This window comes from Crinia signifera, chromosome 3 (genome assembly GCF_055691185.1).
Source record: "Crinia signifera chromosome 3, ASM5569118v1, whole genome shotgun sequence".
Lineage (NCBI taxonomy): Eukaryota > Metazoa > Chordata > Amphibia > Anura > Myobatrachidae > Crinia > Crinia signifera.
The window spans coordinates 26,819,327-26,836,468 of NC_139219.1; the positions used below are offsets into that span (position 1 = coordinate 26,819,327).

The window sequence follows — 17,142 nt, forward strand, 5'->3', positions numbered from 1 at the left end:
GCTGCTCCATTTGTGGTGTTTTATATGTGAACGTTTGCAGGGTGCTAACACTTTGCTGGTATTTTTAGCTCATGGCCCCTTTATAATTTCAGATGCTGTTCATCCGGTACGCCGCAGCCGGTTGTGTATATCCCATTAGTATACAATCCCATTTTCAAATAAATTAACTATTTTACACACTATTAACTGCAATCTAAACCCTTTGGAAAGTAGAAAAAGACAATAAAAAAATAATTCACTGATTCATGCTTAAAAACACACAGAAAATTGAAAAGTGTAGATCATTTTATAGTGCATTAATTCTGCTAATCTAGTCCAGGGGCTGACAATAATAGAAGCGTTGTCACGATATCACGTGCAGACTGCAGCCCAGAAGGAAACCGAGAGCCACACATTCCAAGCACATTAATTGTCACATTAAAAGTGTGGTCCGGCACAGTGATACTGTGTGCTCTACTGAAACAAATGAGCGGCACTTATGATTGGCTGCTGTAGTTCCGTTTTATTTTTCCTGCGCTAAGCTCTGATTGGCTGAGCGCTATTGGCCAATAGTTACAACTGCTCTAATCTGTAACTATGTGGCTGCACCCAGGTCATCTTAACGTATAGGCACACTGGGCAGCTGCCTAAGGCATCATGATTTTGGGGGCCTTTGAGCATGGCGGTTGCTCCAGTTTGTTGTCTCCGGAGCTTCTTAGGAGGCAGGTAGAGATGGCTGCCTCTCCGCTCTGATTGTGATTTTCCTAACAATTCCTATGGAGTATGCATTACACAGAGTTAACACACAGAGGCGATGTTGTGATTGAGACGCACAGTAATTTATAGAAAGTAGGGAAAGCTCTGGGTGTTCCTTGGTGGTGACTGGGAGGTGGCTTAACGTAAGCTGTTTGCATACTGCATACATATAGATTAGATCAGGGGTCTTCAACCCATGGCCCGCGGGCCACAAGTGGCCCGCTGAGTTGTTTTGACTGGCCCGCATGTAAATGCCATTTAAAAAAAAAAACAACCCTGCCGTTTAAAAAAGCCCAAACCTTCTACTCTCATCCCTTTACATGGGGGACGCGGCGGAGGAGGACGTGCAGTGGCTGGGGTGGACGGGACATGCACATTGTGGATTTCCTGAAGCTGCGCACACGTCCTGCCCGCGCCCTTTCAGAGAAGACAGCCGCCGCCGCGTGACAACCGGCTCCAGACCTCTGATGCTGCGCACCCGTCCCTGCCTGCCTCCTTCTCATTGAAGACAGCCGCCGCCGCCAGCAGGAGCAGCCCTCTGAAAGGGAAATACGGAGATTAAGGCAGGTTTCTTAAGGGGAGGGGGGAGGTGAGCTGCCTGCCTGCAATGCGGTGCTGACTGGGGGGGTGAGATGGCTGCAATGCGGTGCTGACTGGGGGGGGTGAGCTGGCTGCAATGCTGTGCTGACTTTCGGGAGGGTAAGCTGGCTGCAATGTTGTGCTGAATATTGGGGGAGGGGAGCATCTGGCTGTGCAGTGCTGACTATGGGGGAAGGGGGCTGGCAGTGCTGTGCTGATTATCAATGGGGGGGGCTGTGCGGAGATGCCTATGTTTGGGGGGGAGGGAGCTGTGCTGTCTATCTATGAAGTGCTGTGTTTTATGGGGGCTGTGCTGGCTATCTAGAATTACCCCTTTCTGACCAGTGACACTACTGGTGGCATTTTATGAGGGACACTACTGGTGGCATTTTATGAGGGACACTACTGGTGGCATTTTATAAGGGACACTACTGGTGGCATTTTATGAGAGGCACTGCTGCGGGCATCATATGTATAAGCAGGAGTATTGGGGGCATTATAGTGCAATGGGCATCATGGTGTGTGGCATAATGTGTAATGGGCATTACTGTGTGTGGCACAATGCGTAATGGGCATTACAGATAAGCAGTGTATATTGATTTAAGTAGCCTGTCATTGCTTGGGCTTGATTTGTGAGGAGTACTAGGTCACTGTGTGGGCCTTCATATTTATATGTCACTGTGCGGCCTTTAGCCAGCCAACTTAAGCGTGGAAGGACAACAACCATTCCTGCGGTAACCACTATCTGGTCATGCAGGTTGCAAAAGTGAAATGTCAGGTAATGGTTTTCCTGCTAGTTCACACGCTTATAATTAGACCATGCCCCTTAGAATTAGGCCATACCCCTTTTGGGGAGCGCGCGCCTACGGCGCGCACATTTTCTTCAATATAATATTATGTATGGGGGAGCTGCATTTTTTTTCTTTTTGCACTGGGACCCTAATTGTCTAGAAATAGCCCTGCTGCTGATTATATATTGGGGGCAGGGTTTATGTGTATGGGCAGCTGTGCCAACTATGTATGCCGGGGCTGTGATGTCTATCTATGAAAGGCTGTGCTAAATACCACAGTAGAGATTAGTGGCCCTCGGGCTTCGTTGAATTTTTTAATGTGGCCCACACTGTCGGAAAGGTTGAAGACCCCTGGATTAGATGGTGCAACTGACGGTGACATCTAGTGGCACTAAGTATTACTGCATCTACAGATGCTGACGGCAGCAGTCCTTGCATGTACTGTATGGACACACCAATGTGCACCAGGAAAGGACTGTTGTAGCCACAACTGCATAAGGCACAGCCAGGTGACAGCCCTTAGACACAGACACGCCCATATTCACCTATGAATTATGCCTTATAAGCCTTCTGTTACAGATGATAACATTATTCCCAAAATCTTAAAGTTTCTTGACTTCCTCATGAGTAAGTTATTCCCCAGCATCCACTACAAACTGTCAGTGCTTGCTGGGACTTGTAGTTCCCCCAGTAGCGGCACGTAACAGCCACAGAAGGTTTAAAAACAATACATCTAACTATCTGTAGAATTTAAAGCTGCTGGGTTATTTTTCTAGCCCCTAAGACATTTCTTTTCCAGCAATAACCAAAGTGCATCTGTCAGTCTGTGTCTCCTTCACAGCAGAATGTGCACTTTAAGGTACGCTGGGCGCACTGCATAACATTTGCATTCTCATCATTTGCATCAAAGACCTACAGGGATACGTCAGTAAAATACAGTTGTGTGAAGATCAGGGCGGTCTACCCGCTTCACCACACATCTATCTGTATACAGGTTCCCTTCTCAAGGTCACGTTCCACTTGAAGACTTGAATAACCCCCCCCACCCCCCACTCATCCTCATATTGGATGTCACACTGCTCTCTAATAACCCTGCCATCTGGTGAATTAATGCATAATAAAAATACATATATTCAGAAATGGCTATGTGGATCAGAATACTTTTACCGGAGAAAGCCCTGGAGGGGACAAGGCCTATGTTTTATTTAATTGGGGACAATGACCAGTTAATAATTGATCTGTCTACCTCAGGCCCTTCTTCTAGAATAGATTAATGATATACAGCCGTATCATGCGTAAAAAAAGTAACATGAGGAAATTAATCAAACCTAAAAAAGAGGACAAGGGGGGTGCAGTGCGTACAACCAATCAGCATTCAGCAATCATTTTATAGAATGCAGTGGATAAGTTATAACTACACAGAGTCTGATTGTTTACTATTGAACATGCCTCCACTTGATCTCTCTGTTGAAAGAGGAGAACACTACTGCAGAGGCTCCAGTCTTCTTTCCTCCAGGGAAGCTTCATGCTCCATCCCAAGATGGCTGCCAAGATCACTGCGATTACATGCAATTCACAACTTGTTCTAGCAACTCTACCTGTTTGCAGTGTACATTCCCTGGATTGTTAGCTTTTAGGGAACCCCACTCCACTCCAAACTATACTCCATCGCTATTATACATGTAAAAGTGAGTATGGCTTTATGGGGAAGATGCACTAAGCTTTGTAAAGTGATGATGTATTTCAAGACAAAGGCCCTTATTCAGATTCGAGCGGTACGGCCCGCGTGCGGCCGTACCGCCGATGTTTTTACTCTGCACATGCGCAGAGGTCAATCTGCGCATGTGCAGCCCCCTTCGCCGCAGACGTATTTCGTCCGCCGCAAAGGGGGCGTATAGGGGCGTGAGAGGCTTCATGCCCTCATTTCCCTATGTGTACGCCCCGCGTTTCATGGGCGTTCCCATGCAAACGCGGGGCGTATGCATGGTAATGAGGCCATGACGCAACTCATGGGGGCGGAAAGCTGACGTCGCCGGATGTCAGCTCTCAGCCCCCATACAAGCTACCACACGGACGATTGTCCGTGTGGTCTCAGCTTGCGGGAGCTGCTGTGGCGTGCGGGCCTGCCTTCGATGGTCGACGACCATCGAATGCAGGGGGCAGCTCCCACCATGGTGGAGGCGTACGCTTCCACCATTTTTATGCGGATCGCCAGCCGTCCGTGTACGGACGGCCGTGGCGATCCGTAGGGTGGGCGGGGATTGGTTTGTGCGGCCGGAGCCCCGTGTGCGGCTCTGGCCGCACCAACCAGAATAAGGGCCAAAGATTGGGAAAGTAGGGACTGTCCCTTAAAAACATGGAAGCCTTGGAACACAGCAAATAGCTTTTGTCCAGCTGGTAAAAGTTGGACAATGTAAGCCAGTGTCATATTGGGTGCTATGGTACATGTTGAATGGCCAGGTGATTGCGTTTATCCAGCTTAACAAACAGTGTGTTTAGAATCTTTACAAATTCCCGAGGAGAGACTTGGGGTGTCCACCTTAGCTCATACTTGCCTACTTTTGAAAACTAGTTTCAGGGAGATTATAGTTGGTAGAATAATTTTGCACAGCGCCCCATTGAGGGGGCGTGTCATGATCCACCCAAGGGGCGTGTCTAGTTCCATATATGGTGAGATTGTGAAAAGAGATTGTGAACGTGGCACTTAGAAGCGTGGGTGTGTACTGCTACATCTGAGAGGGATCTTTTAAAATGACTGATATCCAAATGTAGATGAGCCCCCAAAGCAGGTAGTAAGAGCTACTATACTTGGTAAAGTGCTGGGAAATGGCACTGATGGTTCAATGTAACTGTATCTGTCTCTTATTCCTTTTTCCCCAAATAATTTAACAGTGTAATGTGGGCTAGGTGAAATGAGGGAGATTGCTAGACTAATGAGGGAGAGAGGGAGATTGCGAGTATTTCAGGGAGTCTCCTGCAGAATGCAGGAGGGTAGGTAACTATGCCTTAGCTATGTTTCCATCTCATATGTTTCCATCTGACATTTCTGATTCTGACTCTGTAGTCCTATAGAAGCCTCCTTCTGCCATTTCTGAACCCTCTGCCAATGTAAGGATAGTAAAAGTACATATGGTGATGGTTGAGACATTGAAAGTGAAAGTGCTACTGTGGAAGTGCAACATGATGAGGGTAGTTCCAAATAATGTGGAAAAACTGATTCTAGAAGGAATATGTGTGCCGCCAATTCCAACACACAGAAACTTTTTCTGTAATGGTGGATTCCAGTGGGGATTAGTTAAAGCATCACGATGTTACATGTTACAAATGCACTAGCCATTTTAGCTGATCACCATTTTAAAATATCTCCTGGCTGGTGTAGTGGCCAATGGGATGCGTATGGGTCTATTTTATTCTGTCTTTGTCTGCCAAAGAGGGAGCGGGCACTGACGTCATATTGCCTGTTGCATATTGCCTTATAATTGGTTGGAGCAGGGCCGGTGCAAGGCACCGGAGCGCCCCAGGTGAGTCGGGTGGGGGCGCCCCGGGAGGTGGGGGGTGGTGGTGGTACCTGCTGCACCGTCTGGGAATTGGGCAGGGGGTCCTTGCCGTGGGGGTACCTGCGGCACTGTGTATAAAGCTGGCAGCGTCAGCGTCCCTGCAGTGATTAAGAGATAACTAGCGCTACCCGACGGGCTATGCGGCGGCGCAGGAAGCTCTTCTGATTTTGAAAACACGGGGCCACACGCTGATTGGCTGAATCTAACCCAATCAGTGTGCGGCAAGTGGTTTCAAACCCAGCAGCGCTTTCCGCGCCGCCGCATAGCGCTAGTTATTTTCTATTCACTGCACGGACCCCGCCGCCGCCAGCTTTATACACAGCGCCGCAGGTACCCCCGCGGCACGGACACCCCTGCCCGCTCCAGCACCTACGCTAACCCTCCATGCTGGGGGCTAGGGGCGAACTGCTACCCTCCAGTGGCCGGCGCTCTAGGCAAATGCCTAGTGGTGGCGCCGGCCCTGGGTTGGGGCATATGAATAATAATCAATATATCATATTAATTAATAATCAAATATTTTTTGTATTGTGTAGGGTATACAATGCTGTATTGTTCTGTATACAGTATGTAATAAGACATGTATAATATAACGTCATAATCGGTGAGCTACAGAGTGACCCTAGGGGCCAGAGGGTTCGGGGCAATTGTTGGGGGCGGGGCTTGCCTTGTCTGTATTTTAAATGTCATTTTGTTTTCTCGGCTGCAGAAGAATCATCTCATTATTTTGCATATAAAACAGCCGCAATACACCTGAAGTGTGTGACCTTAAGAACACATAATAAATCTATGTATTTATGTAACGCTATAATGAGAAAGTGGCTGCCAATTAATTTTCCCTGGAAGGTGACCTCGGGAGCAAGGCGCCGGCTGCCGTGTTTACCTGGTGTAACAAATCTGCATAACTTAATATTTGAGGAGACTGAAACCAACTTGACATGTAATAAATATTTAAAAACACATTAAAAATATGCTGAGAAATATAAATATGTATCCAGGAAAAATATATTCTACCAGTAACCGCCATCTGCCGGGAATAACTGACACCTGCTTATTAGGCGTCCTGTCACTATAGAAGTGTTTGGGATATATCGCCAAATATGAAAAATAGGATTACAGTAATAAAGCCACAATATAAATATATACATAAGCAGTAATATAAACATGTCAATGAGTAACATATAGTATATGAGTAGTAACAATGTACATGTAAGGTTTAAGAATAAATAATTAAAATACATATTTTTTGTAGTCAGTCTATAATAATAATAATAATAACTAGCTGAGGTGCATTTTAACCCTTTTCAGCCCCCTAGGAGTTGGATTTAGAAACATCCCTGCTTAGTAGGTGGCTGCAAAAACTGTCACAGTTTCTAAACCACCCAGCAGGTCACATGTCCTAGGTCACCCAGCAGGTGCACAGGGAGAGTTCACCAACTGTTACATGTTCCAGAGGACAACGGTGATGCATTGTAAACAGGAGGTGGAAGTTTTGCCACATAACGCCGAACATTTTACCCCTTTTTATCCCTTTAGGAGTTTAATTTTTCAAAAATCCCTGCTTAGTAGGTGGCTGCAAATAACGGTCACAGTTACCAGACCATCCAGCAGGTCACATGTCCCATGTCATCCAGCAGTTGCACCAAGAGAGTTCATCAACTGTTACATATTCCAGAGCACAATGGTGATGCATTGTAAACGGGAGGTGGAAGTTTTGCCACATAACTCCGAACATTTTACCCCTTTTCATCCCCTTAGGAGTTGTTTTTTTAAAAAATCCCTGGTTAGTAGGTGGCTGCAAATAACTGTCACAGTTTCCAGACCATCCAGCAGGTCACATGTCCCATGTCATCCAGCAGTTGCACCCAGAGAGTTCACCAACTGTTACATATTCCAGAGCACAATGATGATCATTGTAAACGTCAGGCAGATAAAACAACATAACTCCGAATGACCTACATCAACTACAATCTAAAAAGAAAACACTAAAATACTTTATGTTTGCTGAGTTGATAAGTATATATTAATGTGTTACATTTTCACACAAGAACAAACAATGAATTCCCTGGTCTGCAATAAATTAATCAGCAGAAATTAGATTTTTTTTTATTTAATGACACTAAATGTTCTCCGAGGTTTATATTTTCCTATCACCAGCTAATCTGTACCAAGATGTGTTGTTTAATGACAAAGTAACGAGTAATACTCCTTATTTCAGCTATTATGAAGCTAATTTGTTTACAGACACAGAATCTGGCGCCGGGAGACGAACGCCAATTTGTGTAGCATAAAATATGTAAATCTGCACTGTCCGAGCGCAGAAAATCAGTGGCACGCATATGCGGATTTGCATGTTTCCGACCCATATGAGCAGTGGCGGCTCCAGTTGTCTGAAAGATCTTGAGGTTACCCAGCATATATTACAGCTTTGGGGGAATTGTATCAAACCTTGGAGAGGGATAAAGGGGACAGTGATAAAGTAACAACCAGCTGCTCATACTAGTCTACTCTCCCAGATCGCCGGGGAGGCTCCCAAAAATTGTTGGGCGGGGGGCGGGAGCCTTCTCCCAGCTTGGTATGGGTCATAGTGTCGACTCAATAAAGGTCGACATATATTGGGTCGACCAATGAAGGCCGACAAGGTTGGAAGGACGACACAAGCAGTAGGTCGATAATGGTAATGCCGACAAGAGTTTTTCACTTTTTCGTCCTGAATGTCGACATAGTCGACATGGACAATGTCTTAGTGTGCCGTGTCACCTCGCATGGCTCGTTGTGGGACATGCTTTGAGCACAGTGCCTCACTGCGCCTGGCACACTTATTATTTCCTCCCACCATGCCCTAGTGGATGGTAGGGCACGGATACCGCCTGTCGGCACAAGTCAGCAAAGGAAAAAACATGAAAAACTCATGTCAACCTTTTCACCTTTTTTGACTGCCGACCTTCCCATTATAGCACTAAAGTTTGTGTCGACCTTCCAACCCTGTTGACCATAACCATGTCAACCTATTTCAGGAGTCGACCTAAGCCTTGTCGACCTTCAGTGGTCGAACCAATGTATGTCGACATTCATAGGGTGGGCCTGCAGTGGAGCAGGCAGGCCATACTCCAGAATAATGGCGGCATGGCCTAGAAGAGGAACTCCCCCCCTCTGTACTGGTACCAGTAAGGGTTACAGAGCATTGTCCTTCTTACCGTACCATAACACATACAGCCTGGCTGTTTCCCCCAGAGAACGTGCGCATTGAGCTGTATGAGCCTGATCCTTTGTGTACAGGATTATTATCTACTGTATGTGACTAGAAAGAAAATGCAGCTGAACTTTAGAACCTCTGATAGAACTTGTGTACAAAGGATTACACGACCGGGCACACAGAGTAAGGCAGGCTGAATTATTATACTGTACCAAGGTAACTGCGTGTATCATATTACAGAGTCGTGTACTAGAGATAACACGCCAATAGGGCAGATGTATGAACCAGCATTAAGTGCAGAAACGCACTTAACGCTGGTTAACTGGGGGGGGGGGGGATTACGATTTTCCTAACGTGCTAGCTGTCCCCTGCAATCCCCCTAGTGTTTAGCGGCCGGGGCGATGTATTAACAGCCGCCCAGGCTTCACCAGCTCAGGGCTAGCATTGTCCTGTCCCACACTGCGGGGACAACCCTAGCCCAGGGTTGCCGACTTTAATCTCCTCTCCGGGAGAAGCCATTATGCTAAACCGCTGAATTCATGGATCTCCGTGGAGGGGGTGGGGCTAAAATGACACGATTTTGACATTTTAGCTCCGCCCACTCCTCTGAGACCTGCAGATTGCGGCATTTAAATGCCACGATCGTGGCATTTAAATGCTGCGATCGGGGGCACAGGGGGGTCCCCCCTGAATCCGGGAGGGCTGCTTACCCTTCCGGGGGGCCGGGAGGGGGACCCGATTTTCGGGAGACTCCCGGCCATTCCGGGAGGGTAGGCAACCCTGCCCTAGCCCTGCTTCTGGCTCGGGCTGCGCTGGAGAACTTGCGGTTTTAGTGAAATCTCGTGCATGCCCATTAGAGCCGGGGGGAGGGGGGGGAGCGCACTGAGCATGCGAGGGGGCGCCGGGGGGAGCCGACAAGGAGAGCCGGAATCGCTGAACATAACGGCTCTCCTTATCGGCTTGGGGGGGGGGGGGGATCATACATCTGCCCATAACGCGTGCCCGCTTCTCCACGTTATGCTGGAGAAGCGGGACCCGTTATTTAATAAACGTTATTGGCAGATTCATACATCTGCCCCATTATATGTAAAACTTACACATACAATTTATTTTCTCTTATTTTCCTCACTAAAGCATTTACACCAGGCATGTCCAAACTATGGCCCTCCAGCGGTTGGGAAACTACACAACAGCTGGAGGGCCATAGTTTGGACATGCCTGATTTACATAGTCAAAAGGATTTTCTGTTGCAGTACAGGGAGACTGATGCAGTGGAACATAAATATATACTGTATATCTCTGCACTGTTACTTGTTCTCTACATAGGGGCCGGTTCAGTCCCGTTCATGTGGGTGAGAATTCGTCTCGGTCCCCGATGTTCGGGGTTTTGCACATGCGCGATTATGACCATGCGCAAACCTCGGGGGCGAACGCCTTTGGTGAGTTTCAGGGGAGGGGGGGGGGGGGCAGAATAAAACACTGGCCATTCCCCTACAAATACAGGCGTGGCAATGCATGCTCGGGGAGGGCAGCTGATGTCACATGACATCTGCGTCTCCCCCCAAATTCGGTGGACAGCAGCCAAATTAAGTCATTCTAGTCTGACTTTTATCAGGGGAGAAAAATCATAAGATGGTGTTCGACCATCGAATGATTTCTCTCCTGTTCGGCAGCATGGGAGGGGATGTGTTAATGAACACATTCCCTCACATGTTACAGAGGGGATTCGCCCAGCGGGGGGGGGGGGGGGGGCGAGAGCCGGCATTGACCTGTTCGCTAGGCTGCGAAGATATGCAGCCTAGCAAACTGGTCTGAATCAGGCCCATAGCTCCCAACTTATATATAAATTGGGCTGCTTAAACATCTAAAGGCAGATATGTCTAATACTGAAGGTCTTTTATTTCAGTGGGGTTACTACTTTAAGGGCACATGCTGGTAACCACATTGAAGTAAATGAGCCATTGAAATGGATGAGAAAAATTTGCACTTACAAGTCTCGGATAAAATTGCGCCAGAAGTTCAGACCGTTTTGGCCAAATGAGAGTACTATAGGGCCTATTTATCAATACAATCTCAGTTGCTGTGACTGTTTTGATCACTTTTTATCATTTAATATACAGTTTACAATGTTCAAGAGTATCAATAGAAACATACATATACATAGTTTGAAATATTCAGCTTTACAGTTTTATATTTTGCATAGAACATTGTGACATTTTTCAGAACATTGGAATTTCTATTTTTAACTCAAAATTAGTTACAAATCTTAAATTTATGGAATGACATTAAAACAAGACAAAAAAAATAAAAATAAAAAAATAAAAAAAGTCACTTGATCACTTTTTATCACAATAATATATATATTTTTAATTTAGCAACAAAATTTTATTTAATTTAGCAACAAAAATATCACCTGTAGAACACACAGGTGACTCAGAGACATAGGCCGTTAGCGACAAAGGGTTTTCTTATTGCTTCTTTGGAAAACGCTGAATCCCCTTGGGAACCTGCGAGAAGATGTCCGTGAACACATCCTCTCACATGCAGCCAACCAGGCCAAGTTTGGCCCTGTCCAATCGTTAAAGAATCACCAAGTGAAATATGTGCTACATCTGTAAAGGTACAGGGAAGACTTGGCAAAACTTACCCCTGGTGACAGCAGTTATTTCCACTAGAATCTCTTTGATGTACAAGGGGTGTTCTGTAAGTTTCCACATGTGCAGCACTGTAAGGGTTCTGGGAGTGTCCCTGCCAAACCTAACTCCGTTGCCTCTCACGGAGTCGACGGACGTGTGCAGGGCTAGGCTTCGCCTGTACCCATCCCGGCTGTAAGGGCGAATTAGGTCCGCCCAGACTCCATTACAGGCAGGTCTTATGTACAGACAACATGTCTGCCGAGGCCAGGAGAGAGCAAGGGGAGAACTAGCTAGAACCCACGCGAGGCGAGGAGGCCCCAGAACCCCAAGGGGGTGTCTATGCAGGGAGATGGACTGACAGAGAAAGCTCTTGCTAGGACCCACGGCAGGACGCAACAATGCGTAATGGTGAATATACCAGGGTTGCCGACTTTTTCTGTCTCCTCTCCGGGAGAAGCCCGGAGAGGAGACTTGCAGCAGCAGTTCGGGGGGCGGGGCTTGAGCTTTACATCATCAAGCCCCGCCCCCAGGATGGTAAAACCCCCCAATTCATGGATCTTCGTGGAGGGGCGGGGCTAAAATGACGCGATTTTAGCTCCGCCCCCTCCTCTGAGACCCGCGGATTGACGGATGTCAATCCAAAAGTATGGGGAAGACGACGCAATCGGGGGGTGGCGTGGGGGTCCCCCGGAATCCGGGAGGGTTGCCCACCTTTCCGGGGGGCCGGGAGGAGGACCCGATTTTCGGGATCCTCCCGGTAATTCCGGGAGGGTCGGCAACACTGAAATATACTAACAATCAATGGCAACAATGCTCACAGGATGGTACTCAATAATAATAATGGCAACAATGCACAGAAGGTGGAACATAAAAGGTAAAATGTTAAACAGAAGGTAGTGCAGGGTAACCCCTGACATCTGGGAGATGACCAGCGCCGCAGATAAGGACCTCCAAACCTCCAGGTATGCAGGAATCGAGTGGAGCAGGACTTCTGCAGGAACCAGGAACAACTACAGCAAGGAACAAACGGAATGGAGAGGCTGTCCAACAGACGCAGGAACCAGGCACGGGAACCGTGCCCTACAATGCTTGGACACTGGATACAAGGTGCTGGAACCGGGAACACTCTGGAGCAGGAACACTGACAAGCAGAACTGCACAAAGAACCAAACAGAACTATAACCAGCAGGGTTTGCATGCTGAGAACCTAACTAAATAACTTGCATGCAGCCACACCCAAGCAGCAAGGAATGCATGAAACCCAGGGAGCTGGATCCACAAAACCCAGCGTACAGATCCAGGAACACATACAAACTGCAAACAGAATAAGTAAACTGCACATTTACACCGATCCACATTTACAACGATCGTAACAAGCACAGAGGTAGATCGATCTTCCATGCAGTGGGGTAGCGCCAATTTTTGCATCCCCCCCCCCGCGCGCGCTGGAAAATATCGGCGCCCCTCCCCCTAAACTTAACCCTGCCTCCCCCGCCCTGTCTTACCCTGCCTCCCCCACCGCGTCTGTATTCGACCGGGAGTCAGGACCGCAGATCTACTAATCTGCGTCCCAGCCCTCTTCCTGGCTCCTTATGAGTCAAATGTCCATCACAAAATGGCCGCCCCTTTACAGCAGACCATTTGTAAACTGTGAAACAAAACCCCATGGCGACCTTTTTACTGTCGACCTAGACACTGTCGACCTAATGCTCGTGTCGACCTAATGTCCTGTCGACCTAAACCCATGTCGACCTAATGGTGTTGACCTAATGCTTGTCGACCAACATACTGTGTAGACCAAACGATCCCAACCCCATGAGACCATTTCATGACCATTATATAGTACTGCCTGTCAGAGGCAGTTTTACAGTAAAAAGCCTAATTAGTGCATTTATCAATGAAATCAAAACTGTCATGAACTAAGCGTTCATGTTTATTTTTAGCATCCTGACCGCGTTTGCTCATCTCTCCGGCCTCTGTCGCACCATCTGCCGTGATGGTAAAGTCCTTCCTCAGGAAAAACTTACTGCTAGTTTGCCAATTAACATTTTCTCGTAATTTCATCATTTTTTGGTTTATAAGACAGATGCTACAGTACATTTCCATTCTGCAAAATGTGTCTGAATATTTTAGTTAGACCAACAAGATTGCATATACAATTCATACTTGCCTACTTTTGAAAACTAATTTCAGAGAGATTATAGTTGGCAGGAGAATTTTGCACAGCGCCCCATTGAGGGGGTGTGTCAGGCTCCACCCAAAGGGCGTGTCTAGTTCCATATAAGGAGAGTTTGTGAAAAGAGATTGTGAACGTGGCACCTAGAAGCGTGGGTGTGTACTGCTACATCTGAGAGGAATCTTTTAAAATGACTTATATCCAAATGTAGATGAGCCCCACAGCAGTTAGTAAGAGCTACTGGGAAATTGCGCTGATGACTCAATGTAAATATCTGTCTCTAATTCCGTTTTTACCCCAAAATGTAACAGTGTAATGTGGGCTAGGTGAAATGAGGGAGATTGGTAGACTAATGAGGGAGAGAGGGAGATTGCTGCTATGTCAGGGAGTCTCCTGCAGAATGCAGGAGGGGAGGTAACTATGACGTAACAGTGTAATGTGGGCTAGGTGAAATGAGGGAGATTGGTAGACTAATGAGGGAGAGAGGGAGATTGCTGCTATTTCAGGGAGTCTCCTGCATAATGCAGGCGGGTAGGCAACTATGATGTAACAGTGTGATGTGGGCTAGGTGACATGAGGGAGATTGCTAGACTAATGAGGGAGAGAGGGAGATTGCTGCTTTTTCAGGGAGACTTCTGCAGAATGCAGGAGGGTAGGTAACTATGATACAATTTATCACAGGGGGGATTTGATTCCTGGAGCCTCGGGAATCAGTAAAAATTGTGCACCGTAACCATAGTCAATATGGGAGCCGAATTTCGCACCAAACAGAATTCCCATCTATGCGCCTAGAGAGGAATTTATGGGCCTAATTGAGCTTTGTTAGCAACTAGCAAGGCAAAAAAAGCACACAACTGGGCAAAACCATGCTGCGCTGCAGGGGGGCAGATCCAAAATGTGCAGAGAGAGTTAGATTTGGGTGGGATGTGTTCAAACTGAAATTTAAATTGCACTGTAAATATAAAGCAGCCAGTATTTACCCTGCACATAAAAAAATATAACCCACCCAAATCAAATTCTCTCTGCACATGTTAAATCTACCCCACCTGCAGTGCAGCATGGTTTTTGCACAGTTGTGTGCTTTTTTGCTTTTTGTTTGTTTTGCCAACAAAGTTGAATCAGGCTGTATAACTGCAGTGAGAATTTCCAGTCAGCAAGCATAAACAAATCTAGCATGCAGCTGTAGTTACCGTATTTGCAAATGCAAACTCCAGTCAAATGCAGTGTGTACACTCGCATTACGTACTGTGTACCTGCCATGAATATACGTGTGAATATTTATCATCATCTCCTTATTTCCGGACACCTGTGCTGCTCACCTGACTGCTGCATATTGATTTTGCTGCTATTACGCAACATTAGTCTTTATTTAGTACAGCTTTAGATAAGACTTACAATATAATCAGAAATATGAAGCCTATGTCAATACTTTGAAGAACTGATTGTAAACTGCAATTTGCTGATGTTCTATAAAAAATTGTTAATTAATAAGGACACTACTAGAGGCAGGATAACCTTTGCTACCGGTGAAAGCGCCGGGAGGGGGGATTATGACTCCCGATAAATCACCTCATCGGAGACCGTCCCCTCTGCATTAGACAACGGTACCTTTGTTCAGAGGGGATGGGGCTATGGAGATGCTATTTACATTGCCACAGTGTCTGGATAGTAGACAGACAGGGCATAGAAAGACAGTCAATAGGTTTGCACTAGATGGTCGACAGGCAGTAGGTCAACGGAGTTAAATGGTCGACACTGACTTATGTCGACAGGGTCAAATGAATGCAAAGGTCAAAACTTCCCTTTATTTTGGGGGTAAAAAGTTAGGGTTAGGTAGATGGGGGAGGGTTTGGCTACTGAAGGGGACGGTTTGTGTTGGCACTTGGCAGAAGGTTGTGTCAACCTTTTATTGTCAACACTTGGCATGTTGAACTTTTACTCATATTGACCTTTTGACTATGTTGACCTGAATGGGTGTGGTATGCGGTTCCGTCATTAGCGGGATGGGCGGTCTCAGACAGCGTGGCCAGCGCAACAAAGCCCCTTGCGGGCTTGCTGTGCTCGCCATGCTGTGGGCACCGTGGCTTGCTGCGCTCGCCACCTATTCTATTCTCCCTCTATGTGGGTCGTGGACCCCCACGAGGGAGAATAGCCGACGGCCGTCGGGAACCCGGCCGTCTGTGTTTTAACAGTAGGGATCCCAACGTCAGGTTAATGACTGTCAGGACCCGACCTAAATCTATGATGACCTTCTAACCCTGTCGAACTTTTGACCTTTTGACCTTGTCGCCCATCTGGTATCAACCTATTGGCTGTCCATCTAGGCGCGGCCAATCGATACTCCTCTGGCCCTTACTCTGTCATCTCACCTTCAGGAATCACCGGAGGAGATGTAACAAACCTGTGGTTCCTCTGTACATGGTGGCATTGCGTGGCGTCATACAGTAGTCCTGTATTTGCATGAAGGCCTTTTAATGGGGGATGTATGTATTTGGCAGTATATGGTGGCACCTGTATCTGTCACGAGATATGTCAGGAGCCAGTACAGGGGCCATGGCCAAGGTGTGGGATGTGGTCACCCCCCATTGTGAATACCAGGACCCTTTGTACATTCAGTACACCACCTTGGCATCCCTGGTTGGCCATTGGGGAGCAGGTTGGGTTGGGCCATATGGGCAAAAAAGCCCTTATATAGGCAACTGCATGAGAAAGTTGACTTTGTACTCCGAACCCTACTGAGGGTTCGCTGAATCAGACCCTTAGTACAGGGAGGTATATTTTATTTAAAGGCACTTTAATTGTTATATATATATATATATAAGATGTTGGGCTACAAGTCACTTACAGTCGGCCGCTTCCACTTGATGCTGAGCAGTTTATCCTGGGTCAGCAGGTTTTCCCCGATAGAATACAGGTTCGCCGGGAACACGTCGTCCTCAAACAGTTGCTTCCGGTTGATGCAGGTTTCGCGAATGCTGAAGAAGTCTTGTCCTTTGTACTTTTTGGGATTCTCCACTGTCCCTGCCTTTCTCTGGGACTGCTGCCCCTCGGCCACTTTCTGATACACCCCCGGGATTGGCATGATTACACAGCGCTGTATACAGTGAGAAATGAAAACATTTTTACTGTAATAAGATGCAGGAGAATTGGGGTTGTCCACAAATTATTGAGCAATTTCGGGGGAATTCAATTAGCAGTAGTAATTTACCCCAAGTGAAAAAGGTTGGTAGCCTTATGCTTTAATGCCCGGGGCTATTCAACTACAGACCTTGTTAGCTAGCGTTAGCCCATAGAATCCACAATAAGGTCCCCGACCGATAAGATAACACAATTGCTGTACTTAGAAACGGTTCATTGAATGCAGATTTTTTTTCATGACTGCTTAGGCTGGGAAAGGAATCATCATCAACTGCAGCCTCCCGAGTGGTGCTGTCTCTAATTGAATAGCCCAACTGTGCAATTAGCCCATGGTGAA

The 17,142-nt window shown here is 46.9% G+C and overlaps 1 protein-coding gene across 1 annotated transcript in view; it reads right to left on the reverse strand.

Moving 5' to 3' along the window:
* LOC146063271 (calpain-13-like) overlaps window positions 1–16,797 on the reverse strand; it is a 75,761-nt gene extending 58,964 nt beyond the window's left edge. The window contains exon 1 of the mRNA XM_083175506.1: window positions 16,513–16,797. Within this exon, the coding sequence (XP_083031632.1) occupies window positions 16,513–16,749 (237 nt within the window). The 5' untranslated portion in view covers window positions 16,750–16,797. The remainder of the gene's footprint in view (window positions 1–16,512) is intronic.
* Window positions 16,798–17,142: the final 345 nt, after the last annotated feature.